The following is a 16,025-nucleotide window of genomic DNA, read 5'->3' on the forward strand; positions in this document are numbered from 1 at the left end:
GGACCTGGCGTCCCCGCTGCCCTCGCCAGCAAGCCCTGCCCGGGCAGGGGGTGCGCTACCTGCGGGGACAGGAGGGGAGTTTCTGCTCCCCAGCACCAGGAGGGGCCCCCCAGGGTGGGGGCCCAGGGCTGCCTGTGCAGCCCCCACTCCTGCACAGCCGCCGTCCCCACTCAGGTGCCCACTCCCTGCGGGACAGGGGGCTGGGGCAGCGCTGGGCACGGGACCCCTGGTCAGCCCAGGGGGCTGGTGGGTGAACGGGGGGCGGTGGGTGACGCCTGGCGCTTGGGGGTGCACGGGCAGAGTCCCGAGGGGGTGACCCAGCTCCGGCTCACCCCGCTGTGCTTTGACGCCTCGCAGGGCCCCACGGAGCCATCGGGACTGGAACGGGCCGCCCCACCTCGGAGGGGTTCCCCAGGGTCTCCTCCACCCGCTGGAGCATCCCACCCTGGTGCCCACCAAGGACCTGCCCGACCCCACGCGCTTGGGCTCCGGCACCCACGTCTGGCACCGCGGGGCGACGCGCCCCGGGCATGACGGGCGCCCACCGGGCTCCTTGACGGCAACGAAGGCAGCGGCCACCCTCGCCGCCCCGCTCCTCCCGCATGCCCTTCGCCCACGGGGCCGCCTGCCCCCCATCGCGCCCGGCCGCCCACCGTGCCACCATGGGCGAGGCGCCCGAGCCGTCCCCGCAGGCGCCGCTGGCCGTCCTCTCCAAGGTGGAGCTGCGGGTGAGCTGTAAGCACCTCCTGGACCGCGACACGCTCAACAAGTCGGACCCCTGCGTCCTGCTGCTGATGCAGTCCCAGGGGCAGTGGATGGAGGTAGGAGGGGGGGGGGGCACCGCCGGCACCCCCTCCCGCAGCAGGGCAGGGTGGGGGCTGGCTCTCCTCGGGGACGCGGGGTTGGGTGCGGGGTGCTGGGCGCGGGGTTGGAGTGTCTGGGATGGGGACAGGAGCAGAGACAGCCCCAGGGTGGCTGCAGGGCCCATGGGGCCAGGGACGGGGCAGGAGCCACTGCACGGGGTGCGGGGTGCAGAGCAGGGTGCAGGGTGCAGGAGATGATGGAGAGCAGGGTGCAGGGGAGGATGGAGAGTGGGGTGCACGGTGCAGAGCAGGGTGCAAGGTGCAGGAGATGGTGGGAAGTGGGGTGCAGGGTGCAGGAGAGGGTGGAGAACGAGGTGCAGGGCGCAGGGTGCGGGAGATGGTAGAAAGTAGGATGCAGGGTGCAGGAGATGGTGGGGAGTGGGGTGCAGAGCAGGGTGCAGGGTGCAGGAGATGATGGAGAGCGGGGTGCAGAGCAGGGTGCAAGGGGTAGGAGAGGGTGGAGAACGGGGTGCAGGGCGCAGGGTACAGGAGATGGTGGGGAGTGGGGTGCAGAGCAGGGTGCAGGGTGCAGAGAGGGGTGCAAGGTGCAGATGATGGAGCGTGGGGTGCAGGGTGCGGAGCAGGGTGCAAGGTGCAGGAGACGGTGGGGAGCAGGGTGCAAGGTGAAGTAGAAGGTGGAGGGCAGGGTGTAGGGTGCCCACAGAGGGTGCTGGTGCAGAGCTCACGGTGCAGGGTGCGTGCAGGGTGTGTGCGGGGTGCAGGGTGCAAGGTGCAGGGCGCAGAGCTCGGCAGGGCAGGGCAGGGCAGATGCTGTGGGACACCCGCAGCACACGGGGACAGCACAGGTGCCTTGGTCGCAGCGAGCCCCCCCTGGGCTCCACGGCTCCGGCAGGGCCACAGAAGGGGGTGCCCATGGTGCGTGGCACCGGCACGACCCCACTGCCCCGGGCCAGGGCCGAGGGACACCTCGGCCACCCCGGGGGTGGGTCAGGGCTGGTCTCACCCCGCTCGGGGCAGGCAGCCGGGGCCAGGCCAGAGGGGCGCCAGGGCTGGCGCTGCGGCCGTGTGCCCCTCACAGCACCGCGCCGTGGGGCCCTGGTGCCCAGACGAGCCACGGCTGGCGCGGGAGCTGGCACTGGCACCGGCACCGGGGCTGGCACGGCTCCTTGCCGTCGCATCCCCACGGCTGAGCCCTGATCGCCGCTGCTCAGGCGGCAGATCCGGCGCTAAATCCCTCTGCGGGGAATCGACCGCTCGCCGGAGCCAGAGCTGGAGCCAGGGTGGGCGGCGAGCCCCGTGCCAGCCGTGGGCTGGGGGTCCCCGGGCTGGGCCGGGCTGGGCCGTGCCGAGCCGCTCGTACCCTGCCACGCCACGGTGTGCCGTGCCGCACGTGGTGCGCCGTGCCGTGCCGTGCCGTGCCGTACCACGACATGTTGTGCCGTGCCGTGCTGTGCAAGGGCCAGATCCAAGAGGGCCCCTCCTGGGCCACTTCTTGAGGCACTCTGTGAGCTGTCCCCTCCCTGTCCCTGCCACCACGTGTCCCCCAGCCCAACCGAGACGGAGGCTGAAGCCACCTCAGCCGCTGCCCGCTGGGCCCGAGAGCCCAAACAGCCCCGGTCGCGCCGGCAGGGGCTGGCACCAGAGGGGCTGAGGTGCCCATGACCCAGAGCCCCGTGGCGGGGCTGCGGGGCTGGCAGCGCCCACGCAGGAGGCGCAGGGCTGCATGGGGGGGCCCCGCGGCGGTGCGGGCTCGGCAGATGCTGCCGGACCAGGCGGGCGGTGGGCAGGGGCCGGTGGTCTGGCAGGGTGCCGTGGCCAGGATGCGTCCTGGTGAGTCAACGCTGGCAGGGACCGGGGGGTGCGGGGGAGGCTCCTGGAAGCCGCTCAGCACCCGCTGCCAGCGTGGCCAGGAGGCGCTGAGCACCCACCCGCCTGCCAGGGCCACGGTGGCCGGTGACCGGTGGTCCCCACCCTTGGCCAGCCCGAGGTGGGAGCGCAGGGGCTCATCCTGAGCACCAGCCCGTTGCTCCTGCTTGAGCGGAGCCGTGGCAAACGGTGGTCCAGCGCCAGAGCATCCCCTCCAACCAAGCACAGGGTTTACCCGAGCCCCGGAGGGAGCGGTGCCCCCGGAGCTGGGGGTCGGCAGGGCTGGAGCCCTCACGGGCACACCTCCCTGCCCGAGCCAGCGCCGGGGCTGCCTCCAAACACCCTTCGCCTGGGAACCTGCATGGGCAGGGAAAGGCTTGTGCAGGGCTGGTCCTCCCTGGGGGCTGCCCGGCATCCCCCACCCCTGCATCCCCACATCCCCGTGCTCTCGAGTTCCTGCATCCCCATATCCCCACACCCCCGAGTTCCTGCATCCCAGATCCCCATGTCCCCAAGTTCCTGCATCCCCACACCCCTGGGTTCTTGCATCCCACATCCCCACACCCTTGGATTCCTGCATCCCCACATCCCCACATCCCCAGGTTCCTGCATCCCCACATCCCCGCACCCCTGCATCCCTACATCCCCCCATCCCTGCATTCCTGCATCCCCACATCCCCGCACCCCTGCATCCCTACATCCCCCCATCCCTGCATTCCTGCATCCCCACATCCCCGCACCCCTGCATCCCTACGTCCCCGCATCCCTGCATTCCTGCATCCCCGTGCCCAGCTCCAGGCGAGCTCTGGCACCCCGAGGTCCTGGGCAGCTCGGCTTCCCCCAGATCCAGCCCCGAGCTGGGCGCTGGCCCGGCTGCCCCCCGCCAGCCGAGCTCCCCCCGTGCAGGTGGACCGCAGCGAGGTCATCAAGAGCAACCTCAACCCCGTCTTCGCCAAGATCTTCACGGTGGACTACTACTTCGAGGAGGTGCAGAAGCTGCGGTTCGAGGTGTACGACAGCCACGGGCACGCCGGCGTGGGCACGCACGACGACGACTTCCTGGGGGGCATGGAGTGCACCGTGGGGCAGGTGAGCCTGTGCCCCCCGCCCCGGGGACACCCGCCGGAGGCGCCCCCTCCCCAACCGCTCGGCTTTGGCAGATCGTGGCGCAGAAGCGGGTGACGAAGCCGCTGTTCCTCAAGTACGGGAAGTTCGCGGGCAAGTCCACCATCACGGTGAGCGGCTGAGCCAGCGCCGGGAGCGGCGCCGGGCTGGGACCCGCGGGTGGCACCGAGCTGGGGCCCTGGAGTGACACAGAGCTGGGGCACGTGGGTGGCACTGAGATGAGACCCTGTGGTGGCACCGAGCTGGGACTCTGGGGTGGCACCAAGATGAGACCCTGGAGTGTCACAGAGCTGGGGTATTTGGGTGGCACTGAGCTGGGACCCTGGAGTGTCACAGAGCTGGGATATTTGGGTGGCACTGAGCTGGGACCCTGGGGTGACACCAAGCTGGGTCACATGGGTGGCACTCAGCTGGGACCGTGGAGTGACAAAGAGCTGAGGCAAGTGGTGGCACTGAGCTGGGATCCTTGGGTGACAGCAAGCTGGGTCACATGGGTGACACCAAGCTGGGACCTTGGGGTGACACCAGGCTGGGACACTGGGGTGACACCAGGCTGGGACACATGCATGGCAGCTAGCTGAGGTGGTGTGGTGGCACTGCATGGGGCATGTGGTTGGCAGCAGACTGGGGCACACAGGTGGCACTGGGCTGGGGTGCTGGGATGTCATCAAGCTGGGACATGTGGGTGGCACTGAGCTGGGGCGGGGGGGGGCGCTGAGCTGGGGCGCATGGCGGGTCCCCAATGACCCTGCTCCTGTCCTAGCTGTCATCCAGCTGCCCCCCAGGCTCTTGGGGGTAGGGAGGGCTCAGGGTCCCCTGCTGGCCACCCTGGGGGGTCCCCGCCATGCCAGGGAGGGCGCGTGGCACCCGGTCCCCTCCCAGGGCACCCCCCTGCCGGTGCAGGCAGGGGGACAAAGCCGTGCTGGGTGCTGAGCGCCCCGCGGCCGCCTCTCCTCGCAGGTCATCTCGGAGGAGATTTCGGGGAACAACGGCTACGTGGAGCTCGCCTTCCGGGCCAAGAAGCTGGACGACAAGGTGAGCTGGGTCCCGCGGGCAGGGGCGCCGGGGAGGGCCAGGCAGGCAGGGCGGGCAGGGCGGGCAGGGGGGTCGGTGCTCTGCCCCCTCCTCCAGGACCTCTTCAGCAAGTCGGACCCCTTCCTGGAGATCTACCGCATCGACGACGACCGCAGCGAGCAGCTGGTGTACCGCACCGAGGTGGGGTCCCGGGGGGGACGGACCCGTCCCCCGGCTGGCCCGTGGCCACCCCCCGGCCCCGCTGAGCCCCTCGCCCCGCAGGTGGTGAAGAACAACCTGAGCCCCATCTGGGAGCCCTTCAAGGTGTCCCTCAACTCGCTCTGCAGCTGCGAGGAGAAGAGGAAGCTGAGGGTGAGGAAGGGTGATGGGGACCCCAAGCCGCCGGGGACGGTGCCAGGGCTGGGTGCAGTTTGGGGGGGTGTGGGTGGGGGTCCCCCCCGTAGGCGGGTGCTGCCCAGCCGGAGCTGAGCTGTCCCCCCCCGCCGCAGTGCGTGGTGTGGGACTACGACTCGCGGGGCAAACACGACTTCATCGGGGAGTTCTTCACCACCTTCGAGGAGATGCAGAAGGCGATGGGGGAGAACAAGGTGGGCGCAGGGGGGGGGGACACCTGTGGGGACAGCCCGTGGGGTCGCCTCGCCGCCCTGCCAGCGCATCCCATTCCACGAGGCACCTCCCAGCTCCTCCTCTGGTTTTGGGGTTGTTCTCCCCTTGCTGCCCCCCTCTTTGGGGAAGGGATGGTGGGTTTGGGGTCCTCTGGGGAAATGGGCTCTGGCCGGGCTGGCTGGAGCCCGTGGGCTGGGTGGGAGCGGGGAGAAGGCGGCTGCGCCCTGGGGCTGTGGGGTTATGGGGCTGCTGGGTTATGGGGCTGCTGGGTTATAGGGCTGTGGGGTTGTGGGGCTGTGGGGCTGCGGGGTTATAGGGCTGTGGGGTTGTGGGGTTATGGGGTTATGGGGCTGTGGGGTTGTGGGATTATGGGGTTATGGGGCTGTGGGGTTGTGGGGTTATGGGGCTGTGGGGTTGTGGGATTATGGGGTTATGGGGCTGTGGGGTTGTGGGGTTATGGGGTTATGGGGTTGTGGGGTTATGGGGTTGTGGAGTTGTGGGGCTATGGGGTTGTGGGGTTATGGGGCTGTGGGGTTATGGGGTTGTGGAGTTGTGGGGCTATGGGGTTGTGGAGTTGTGGGGCTATGGGGTTGTGGGGTTATGGGGTTGTGGGGTTATGGGGCTTCAGGGTGATGGGGTTGTGGGGTTATGGGGCTGCAGGGTTATGGGTTTATGTGCCTGTGGGGTCACAGTGCCGCAGAGCTGTGGGGCTGGGGGGCCGGGGGGTCCTGGTGGGGGGTGCCAGCGCCTGGGGCCGCATCCCCGGGGCTGGGGGGCCGCAGGCAGCGCGGGTCCCACGTGCCGCAGGTGCAGTGGGACTGCATGAACCCCAAGTACAAGATCAAGAAGCGCAACTACAAGAACTCGGGGGTCGTGGTGCTGCTGGACCTGAAGGTGAGCGCCCGCGTGCTGAGCCGTGCCGAGCCGTGCCAGGCCATGCCGTGCCGTGCCGAGCCGAGCCATGCCTGGCTGCCGTGGGGCAGGTCCGGCTGACGTGGGTCCCTCTGGAAGATCCACAGGGTCTACTCCTTCCTGGACTACATCATGGGCGGCTGCCAGATCCACTTCACGGTGAGCCACGCACCCCCGCCCCGAAGCCACCTGACCCCAGCAGGGACGTGCCGGTGGCCCCGCTTGCCCCGGGGGACCCTCACCGCCACCCCCCCCACACCCCTTGCCAGGTGGCCATCGACTTCACGGCCTCCAACGGGGACCCCCGCAACAGCTGCTCCCTGCACTACATCAACCCCTACCAGCCCAACGAGTACCTCAAGGCGCTGGTCGCGGTGGGCGAGATCTGCCAGGACTACGACAGGTCGGTCGCTCCGGGGGGTCCCCCAGGGCCAGGACACTCCGGTGATGGCCACCCCCATGGCCAGGATACCCCGGTGATGGCCACCCTGGTGCCACCCTGGTGCTGGCACTGCCGGGGGCTCCTCACACCCTTCCCTTTGCAGCGATAAGAAATTCTCAGCTCTGGGCTTTGGTGCAAGGATCCCCCCCAAGTACGAGGTAAGGGGGGGGTCGTCAGGGCTCCGTGGGACCCCAGGGATGCGCTCATCCCTCTGGGCCATGGCTCCCGAGGGGCTCAGATTGTGGCAGGAGCCATGGCGGGTGGGTGGGCGCCGGCTGCCCCCTCCCCTCTCGCCCTCCAGGTCTCCCACGATTTCGCCATCAACTTCAACCCCGACAACGACGAGTGTGAGGGTGAGGCCAGCTCCGGTGGGGCCGGGGAGGCCGGTCCCATGGCCCCCCCCCTGTCTGCCAGAGCCCACTGCTGCCCCCCTCACCCCTCGCATCTCCCCACCGCAGGCATCCAGGGCGTCGTGGAGTCTTACCAGAGCTGCCTGCCCAAAATCCAGCTCTATGGCCCCACCAACGTGGCCCCCATCATCTCCAAGGTGGCTCGCGTGGCGGCCGACGAGGAGCGGACGAAGGAGGCTTCAGTACGTACCCCATGCCCCTGCCCGGCGGGGGTCCGGGTTGGGCTGAGCCCTGGCACGCTCGTGCCGCTTGTGGCTGCTCCCAGGTCAGAGCTGAGCCCTTGTCCGGCTCCCTCCCCCCCCCCCCCCCCTCCCCCCAGCAATACTTCATCCTGCTGATCCTGACGGACGGGGTGGTGACGGACATGGCGGACACGCGGGAGGCCATCGTCCGCGCCTCCTACCTGCCCATGTCCATCATCATCGTGGGGGTGGGCAACGCCGACTTCACCGACATGCAGATCCTGGACGGCGACGACGGCGTCCTGCGCTCCCCCAAGGGCGAGCCCGTCCTCCGCGACATCGTCCAGTTCGTCCCTTTCCGCGAGTTCAAGAACGTGAGTGGGGCGCTGGGGGTCCTCCTGTCCCCTCCCGGCCCCTCCTGTCCCCTCCCGGCCCCTCCTGTCCCCTCCCGGCCCCTCCTGTCCCCTCCCGGCCCCATGGCAGCACCCAGCATCGCGGCACGGCACGCCGGTGCCCGGCGGGTGCTGCTCCGCACGCCGCAGCGGATGGTGCCACGGTGCCCCCCCCACTCACCCGTGTGTCCCCCCACCGGTGTCCCCCCCGGTGTCCCCCGTCCCCGCAGGCGTCGCCGACGGCGCTGGCGAAGTGCGTGCTGGCGGAGGTGCCCAAGCAGGTGGTGGAGTACTACAGCTACAAGGCCTTCCCGCCCCGCTGCCCCCAGCCCGACACCCCCGACTCCAACCTCAGCTCGCCCCAGTGAGGGTCCCCCCCGCACCCCCTGCCACGCCGCGGGGCCCCGCCGGGTCCCAGCGCCGCCGCAGACCCCTCCTCGCCGGGCACCGGGAGCCAGCACCGTGCCCCCCGCTGCCCAGGGACACGGGGACGGTCCCGGTGCCCCGGTGCGGGACACCCCCCTTTGCGCTGCCCAGGGGGCTGGGGGTTCCCAGTGGGGTCCCGGGGGTCTGTGGCCCCTTCCCGCTCCGTCCCTGCTGTCCCCTCGGTTCCCGCTTGTCTGTCGCTGTGACATTGTTTGGAGGCTGCATGACAAACCCCCTCCCCCCCCCCTCCCCGGCATGCGGGGTCCCCCAGTAAAGGGTCCCCCCAGTAAAGGGTCCCCCCAATAAAGCAACCAGCCCTGTGCCCGCGCCGTGTGCTCCCTGGGCGCCGACACCGAACCCCCTCGCCGGGCGCGGGCAGAGGGACAGGCAGATCCCGGGGTGCTGCCCAGCCCCCCCCTCGCGCCCCTCACCGTGCCACCGCGCTGCCCGGCCCCGGCTCGGTGGCAAGAGCTGAACGCAGCCCCCAGCCCCGGCTGCTCGCACGGGCGCTGCCACCGGCCACTATGGCACTGCCACCAGCCACATGGGCCCTGCCGCCAGCCGCCCCGGTGTTTAGGGGGTCGGTGCCGGGCAGGGTGCCAGGGGAGCGCCGGCGCTTCGGAGCCGCGGTTCTTTCGGAGCAGCCGCCGCTTTCAAGCCGTGCCGGAGCAGCCGCCCGCCCGCTGGGCCGAAATCCAGGCCATGGAGCGGGAGAGGCGGCAGCGCCGGCGCCTTCCTGCTGGCCCTGCCCGGCGCATCGCCTCTGCCGCGTGCCGGGCGCCACGTGCCGCGCGGTGTGTGCCGTGTGATGTGTGATGTGTGCCGTGTGATGTGTGGTGTTTGCCATGTGCCATGTGCCATGTGCCATGTGCCATGTGAGGTGTGCCGTGTGCCATGTGCCGTGTGCCATGTGCCATGTGCCGTGTGATGTGTGCCGTGTGCCATGTGCCATGTGCCATGTGAGGTGTGCCATGTGCCGTGTGCCATGTGATGTGTGGTGTTTGCCGTGTACCATGTGAGGTGTGCAGTGTACCATGTGCCATGTGCCGTGTGCCATGTGCCATGTGATGTGTGCCATGTACCATGTGATGTGTGCCGTGTGCCATGTGCCATGTGCCATGTGCCATGTGCCATGTGATGTGTGCCATGTACCATGTGATGTGTGCCATGTGCCATGTGCCGTGTGCCGTGTGCCGTGTGCCGTGTGCCGTGTGCCGTGTGCCGTGTCCCACGTGCCACGTGATATGTGCTGTGTGCCGTGTGCCATGTGCCGTGTGATGTGTGCCGTGTGCCACATGCTGTCCAACACGTGCTGCCTGCTACATGCCAGGTACCCTGTACCACGTCCCGTGTGCCACGTGATGTGTGCCGCGTGCCTGCACCGTGTGCCACATACCGTGTGCCATGTACTTTGCCACGTGCTGTGTCCCGCGTGCCGTATGCTGCGTGCCATGCGCTGTGCCATGTGCCATGTGCCGCCTGCTGTGTGCTTCATGGTGTGTGCTCCGCGCCGCACCGTGTGCCGTCCCGTGTGCCATGGGCTGCTGGGTGCCAAGTGCTGTGCCCCGGGTGCCACGAACAGTGCCGCGTGCCACGCGCTGTGTGCTGTGGTGTGCCATGTGCCACGCTGTGCCGCGTGCCACGCTGTGCCTTGTGCCGTGTGTCCTTCACCCTGTGCCACACGCTGCGTGTTGCCATCCCGGCGCCGGCATATGCACCCGGGGAGGTGACATCTGCCGGGGTGGGGTGTGACCCAAGGCCACCACGGGGACTGAAACCGGGCCTGGGGCAGCCGTCACGGGGCAGGCGCCACCCAAGAGCCTGCCGCGCGGGTGCCACCGAGCTGGGCGCCGCTCTCGGGGGCGCTGCCCTCACCCGGGTGCCGGCACAGGGGCGCCAGCCTGTCCCCGCTGGGCAGCCACTCACCCGTGCCCACGCTGGGCCACCGCGGCCCTCTGGCTCTGCCCGCTGCCGGCACCGCTGCCCGCACCGCCCCGACCAACCCGCGTATTTATAGCTCCTGATTCATCCCGATACAGCGGGATAAGGGACGTCGCCATAGAAACCCGCCGCCTGACGGGGGCTGCGGTGCCCCTCGACGCGGGCAAGGGTCCGCCCTGGCACCCCGACCCGCGGGGACGGCTGGGTGCCCCACCGGGGCGTGCGGGGGGACTGACCCCCCGGGGCTGGGGGTGCCCAGTGGCCCCCGGGGGGGCTGCACCCACCGGCGGTGGGGCTGGGCTGGCACGGCAGGCAGGGCACCGATGCCACCGGGCCACAGGGCCCGAGTCCCCAGGGTGGGTGGGGGGGTCTCACCACCCGAGTCCCCGGGGGGTGGTCTCACCGCCTGCCCCCGGCTCAGCCGAGCCCTGGCGAGGGGTCCTGCTCACGCCAGGGCCAAGCCCTCCCCCCCACCGCCGTGGCACCGTGCCACGCTGACGCGGTGGGTGCTGCTTAATTAAGCCAGGGGTTAATTATTGACAGTGCCTGCGCTTCCCAAGCGGCTGGATAGGGCAATTCCTTGGGGTGCGGCAGAACGGGGGGAAGGGGGGGGGTGGGCTGGGGGGGTGCTCAGGGTGCTGCCTGCCTGGGGCACCCCAGGGTGCTGGGGCAGGGTGGGCACAAGCCCCTGGGTGCAAACACCCCGGGGGGGGGGGGGGGCGGGGAGATGGGCGGGGGGGGTGTCCTGCCAGGCTGGTCAGGGCATTGCGGCCCCCCCCCAGGGTATCAGGAGGGGTGCAGTGGGGCAGGGCTGGGGGCATGGGGGTGCAGGGGGCACTGGGGGGTGTAGAGGGGCAGGGCGGGGGCCATGGAGGTGCGGGGGGCATTGGGGGGTGCAGAGGGGCAGCATGGGGGTCTTTGGGGTGCGGGTGGTACTGGGGGGTGCAGAGGGGCAGGGTGGGGGTCTTTGGGGTGCGGGGGGCATTGAGGGGTGCAGAGGGGTAGGGCGGGGGGTATGGGGGTGCAGGTGGCATTGAGGGGTGCAGGGGGGCAGGGCGGGGGGCATGGGGGTGCAGGGGGCATTGGGGGTGCAGGGGGCAGGGTAGGGGGCACAGGGGTGCGGGGGGCATTGGGGGGTGCAGAGGTGCAGCACGGTGGGCAGGGGGGTGCGGGGAGCATTGGGGGGTGCAGGGGGGCAGGGCGGGGGGCATGGGGGTGCGGGGGGGCACTGGGGGGTGCAGGGGGCAGGGTGGGGGTCTTCGGGGTGCGGGGGGCATTGGGGGGGTGCAGAGGGGCAGCATGGGGGGAGGGGCAGAGGCCATCTGGAGGGGCCTGCAGAGGATGCACAGGGCAGGGGGACCCCGGGTTGACCTTGGGGGGGGGGGGGGTCCCTGGGAGGACTCGTAGGGCCTGGCAGCTGCCGAAGGAGCCACCTCTGTGCCACAGGCTCCACCGGCCACCACCGCTCAGCCGCCCCGTGACCCCACCGTGGGGCCTGGCAGCCCACCACAGTCCCCCCCACCCCTGTGCTGCTCACCCGCCTGTTGCCCCCCCCCCCAACCGCAGAGAAGGTCCCCAGGGCTGGGTCCCCACCCCGATGCAGCCCCGGTAACGCCGGGTGCTTCCCGCCCGAAGCCCGTGGGAACGCGCTGCCTGGCTGCCACCAGCGGGAAAGATTTATTGCCCCGGCACGGGCTTGGCGGAAGGGGGGGGTCACGGCCGTGTGCCCCTGTCCCGGGGGCAGGAAGGCCACGGGGGCGGCCACAATGCGGGGCCAGAAAAGTCCCCTGTCCCCAGGGGGGTGCCACGCAGCCCGTGTCCCATCCTGTTCCCAGCCCCACTGCAGCCCCAGCCCCCAGGGCAGTGCAGGGGGGGTGTGGGGGGATGTGTGTGTGTGTGTGATAAATTAGGGGGGGGTGCTGAGGGCTCCCCATGAGGGGCTTGGTAGAGCTGGGGGGGGGGGGGGGGGGGGGTCCAGTCGCGTTGTGCAGCGGCAGGGCTGAGCGCTGGTGGCCCCCTCCCCGCCCCGGCAGCCCCTCAAGCCATGGGCCAGCGCGCCGGCAGCTCGGTGTCGCCCATCTGCTCCTGGTAGAGGCGGTTGAAGAGGGCGTTTTGCTGGGGGGAGAAGTGGTCGCGCCAGTCCCCCATCACGCCTGTGGGACGGGGTTGGCAGGGAGGTCGCAGCCAGGGCCGGCACCCCCCCGCCGTGTCCCCCCGCCTCCCCAGCTCCCCGTCCCCCGCCACGTCCCGTCCCATCCCCACCTCACCTTTCCTCATGAAGCGCCCCTGGCTGTGGTCCAGGATCTCGGCGGGGATGAGGGTGTAGTTGGCCATGGCGTTGTCCCGCATGGTGGCGAAGCTGCAGTGCTGCTCCAGGGCTCCCAGCGTCTCCGGTCCCAGCGGGCAGCCCAGGAAGGTGCTGAGCTGCTGCGCCGTCCCACGCAGGTCCTGAGGCGCCGCGGGGCGACGGTCAGCCCCGGGGCAGCCGGTGGGGACGGGGACAGGGGACACACCGGGGGCTCACCTGGTGCAGCTCCTCGTAGGTGACGTAGAAGATGTCCAGGAGCTGCCGCTGGCCCAGCCAGCCCTTGACGTGGTCAAACCAGGAGCCGTAGTGCACTGGGAGGAGGTGGGGAGTGATGGGGGGGGGGGGGGCCCATGGATGAGTCTCCAGCCCCCAGGGACCCCTCTGCCTCCCCCCCCCAGGCCTTACCCGTGCCCTCGAGGAACCGCGTGAGGAAGGTGTCGAAGGAGCCGGGATCGGGCAGGAACTTGGCCAGGCGGTGGAAGTGGTAGAAGGAGACGGCGACGTCCTTGGGGTTCCTGGCCACGTAGATCACCTGCGGGGGGGACGGGGACACACATGATGGTGTCAGCCCCACGGCCAGTGGGGGGGGGGGGGGGGGGGGGGGATCCTGCTCCACCCCACTCAGAAACATCTCCCCCCCCCCGGCTGCGGGAAGCCCCGTGGGCACGGGATGCCCCAGCGGGGACACCCCCCCCCCAGAGCGCCCCGTGTCCCCCCGCCAGCCCTCACCTTGGCCTTGCTGTGCCGCAGGGCGGGGGCCAGGACGCGGGCGGGCAGGTGGGTGGTGATGAGGCGGCGGGCGGCCGCGTCCCGCAGCGCTGCCCTGAAGTAGGTCTGCTCCAGCCAGGGCGCCCGCTCCCAGTTGGGGATGGTCTTGGCGGGCGCCGCGTCCCCGCGGCTGAACAGCAGCGTCAGGATCTCCTGCATCCAGGTGGTGCCTGGGGAGGCGGGTGGCAGGGCACGGCGCGGCACGTCAGGGCACAGCACGGCACGGCACGGCGTGGTGCAGCCCACCGTGGCTCGGCACTGAATGGCACAGCGTGGCGCGGCGCGGCACAGGGCCTCGCGGCATGGCGCGGCGTGGCGCGGCGTGGCGTGGCGTTACAGGGCTCAGCACAGCGTGGCACGGCACAGCACGGCACGGCACAAGACGCTACAGGGTGGCACGGCACAGCATGGCATGGCATGGCACAAGCAGGGCACAGGGTGGCACAGTACAGCACGGCATGGCGCGGCATGGCACAGCACGGCACAGCATGGCACAGCACAGCACATCAGGGCATGGCACAGCATGGCACGGCACAAGGTGGCACGGCACAGGAGGGCATGGCACAGCACGGCACAGCAGGGCATGGCACAGCATGGCACGGCACAGGGTAGCATGGCACAGCATGGCACAGTACAGCACAGCAGGGCATGGCACAGCAGGGCACGGCACAGGGTGGCACGGCACAGGAGGGCATGGCACAGTATGGTACAGGGTGGCACGGCACAGGAGGGCATGGCACAGCATGGCACAGCACGGCACAGCAGGGCATGGCACAGCATGGCACGGCACAGGGTAGCATGGCACAGCATGGCACAGCACGGCACAGCAGGGCATGGCACAGCAGGGCACGGCACAGGGTAGCACGGCACAGCAGGGCACGGTGCCACACGGCATGCCATCGTGTGGCACAGCACGGCGCGGCACAGATCGGCACAGCACGGCATTGCACGGCACAACGTGGCACACGGCAGCAGCTGGGCTGGCAGTGCCGGCTGGGACCCCTGCCCCAAAGCCCCCACCAGTCACACCAGTCTGGGGCTGGCGCAGGGGAGGGTGTGGGTGTGGCTGCCCCACCCCCACCCCCACCCCCCCCCGCAGGGCAGGGCTTTTTGTGGGGAGGGAGCCCACGGCTGGGGCTGGGGGTGCCCTGCCCTGTGCCCAGGGGGGCCGCTGGCCGCAGAGCTGGGGGGACCCTGCCCGGGGAGGGGGTGGCCCCGAGTCCGGCCACCTCCCAGCCACGCAGGCAGCCCCCGGTCCTGCCAGCAAGCCGGGGGCTCCGTGGCAGACCCTGCCCCCATGTTACCCCCCTTCCAGCCTGGGGGGGTGTGTGTGGGGGTGTGGGTGTCAGGTCCCCAGCCCTGCCCCACTGACCCCCACCCGTGTCCCCTTCCCTGTCACCCACCCCCGCCCGGCCCCTCCTGGCCTTCCCAGCCCCCCGGTCCCGCCGTCCCCTCACCCGATTTGGGGTAGGTGGCGATGACCACGTCGGTGGGGCGGAAGGCGAAGGTGGCGGCGAAGTTGAGGGACTCCTGAGTGTGGAGGTGGCCGGGCAGGGAGATGCCGGCGAAGGTCTCGGTCACCTCCATCCGCTCCATGGCCTGGCCGCTGTGGGGGGGACGCGCTGGCGACTGGGCTTAAATAGCTGGAAAAGAGGAAGCCGCCTTGGCGGGGCGGGAGGCCGGGCCCCTCCGGCACATTCCTGCCAGGGGGCCGGGGATCCGGCCATGCGGGGGCCATCGCCGGGAGAGCCACGGCTGCGGGGTGGCCGTGGGCTGGGGACACCCCTAGGATGGGGGTCCCGCACGGCCAGACCCACCACGGCAGCCAGGAGAGCCAGGGGGGCCCTGGCACCCTGCTCACCCAGCGGTGGGAGACAACCCCGGGGGTGCCAGCCCCACGCCGTGCCCCCACCCCCCCCGGCCAGGCTGCCCACGGCCAGCCCGGTGCTGGAGGAAGGGATTGCCATCCCGGCACGCCCGGGGACAAGGAACGGGGTTGCCCATCTCCACGTGGCTCCGTGCCGTTCCCGGCAGCCGCACGACACCGCAGCCACCGCCAACCCCCACGCGGGAGCCAGCCAGGGCACCCCCACGACTGATGGGGTGCCTCAGTTTCCCCCCCCCTACCCCCCGACATGATGCTGCAGCAGGACCACGGGAGCCCGGCACGCGTGGGGCACCGTCGGCAGCCTCACGCCGTGGCCGCGCCGTCCCGGCTGCTGCCCCCCAGCCCCTCCACGGCGGGACGGCCTCACCCCAGAGCCGCGGGATATGCCGGCACCCGTCTGCTTCCCAGCACCCAACACGATGTCGGGGAGTGGCTCCGGGGTGGCCAGAGCCCATCCCAGCCCCGCCGCTGGCACGCAAGCTGGAAAACATATTTCACAGCTGTCGCGTACAGCCGCTGCCGGAGCGTCCCGGAGCCGGGGTGAGCGAGGGACAGGGGTGCCGGACCCCGCGTGTTGGCACTCGGGGTGCCGGCAGTGCCAGCACCCAGCCAGGGGTGCCAGCGCTGGGCCGGGGGGTGCCGGTGGGCGCTGGGGAGTTCGAGGCAGGGATGGAACCGGCACTTTCCCAGCAAAAAAAAGAAAAATCTGGGTTGCATTAGAGGGGCCGGGAGCGACACCGCAGCTACGCGGAGAGGCCCCGGCATGGCCCTGCCACCCGGAGCCGAGCTGGGGGAGGCCGCCGCCATGCCACCGCCGGTGCCCGGGCGCTGCCAGGGCTGGGGCGCAGGGTGGGGTTACGGCTGCGGCTCCTGGTTATTTATTTACAGGGCGAAGGGGAC

The 16,025-nt window shown here is 70.8% G+C and overlaps 2 protein-coding genes across 2 annotated transcripts; one reads left to right on the forward strand and one right to left on the reverse strand.

Moving 5' to 3' along the window:
- Window positions 1-602: 602 nt before the first annotated feature.
- CPNE7 (copine 7) lies at window positions 603-8,162 on the forward strand. Its single transcript, XM_086469043.1, has 15 exons — window positions 603-821; window positions 3,597-3,779; window positions 3,851-3,925; window positions 4,776-4,850; window positions 4,947-5,030; window positions 5,112-5,201; window positions 5,339-5,437; window positions 6,264-6,350; window positions 6,468-6,527; window positions 6,638-6,771; window positions 6,914-6,968; window positions 7,112-7,163; window positions 7,269-7,402; window positions 7,540-7,776; window positions 8,025-8,162. The coding sequence occupies exons 1-15, from the start codon at window positions 603-605 to the stop codon at window positions 8,160-8,162; spliced, it is 1,722 nt and encodes a 573-aa protein (XP_086325169.1).
- A 4,036-nt stretch (window positions 8,163-12,198) lies between these two features.
- On the reverse strand, window positions 12,199-14,833 carry LOC147415035 (sulfotransferase 2B1-like). The gene is made up of 6 exons (XM_086469045.1): window positions 14,695-14,833; window positions 13,199-13,407; window positions 12,875-13,001; window positions 12,686-12,780; window positions 12,429-12,609; window positions 12,199-12,314 (listed from the first exon to the last, which is right to left on the reverse strand). Exons 1-6 carry the CDS (start codon window positions 14,831-14,833, stop codon window positions 12,199-12,201), a joined length of 867 nt encoding a protein of 288 aa, XP_086325171.1.
- Between the last annotated feature and the right edge of the window lie 1,192 nt (window positions 14,834-16,025).

The sequence above is a fragment of the Leptosomus discolor genome, chromosome 8 (assembly GCF_034619465.1).
Source record: "Leptosomus discolor isolate bLepDis1 chromosome 8, bLepDis1.hap2, whole genome shotgun sequence".
NCBI lineage: Eukaryota > Metazoa > Chordata > Aves > Leptosomiformes > Leptosomidae > Leptosomus > Leptosomus discolor.

Coding starts and splice junctions, on each gene's coding strand:
- LOC147415035 (XM_086469045.1), bottom strand. CDS start 14,833: ATGGAGCGGATGGAGGTGACCGAGACCTTCGCCGGCATCTCCCTGCCC. Junction 12,610..12,685: donor CCTACGAGGAGCTGCACCAG/GTGAGCCCCCGG, acceptor GCGGCGCCTCAG/GACCTGCGTGGGACGGCGCA. Junction 12,315..12,428: donor GGGGCGCTTCATGAGGAAAG/GTGAGGTGGGGA, acceptor CCCGTCCCACAG/GCGTGATGGGGGACTGGCGC.
- CPNE7 (XM_086469043.1), top strand. CDS start 603: ATGCCCTTCGCCCACGGGGCCGCCTGCCCCCCATCGCGCCCGGCCGCC. Junction 3,780..3,850: donor TGGAGTGCACCGTGGGGCAG/GTGAGCCTGTGC, acceptor CGGCTTTGGCAG/ATCGTGGCGCAGAAGCGGGT. Junction 6,528..6,637: donor GCTGCCAGATCCACTTCACG/GTGAGCCACGCA, acceptor ACCCCTTGCCAG/GTGGCCATCGACTTCACGGC.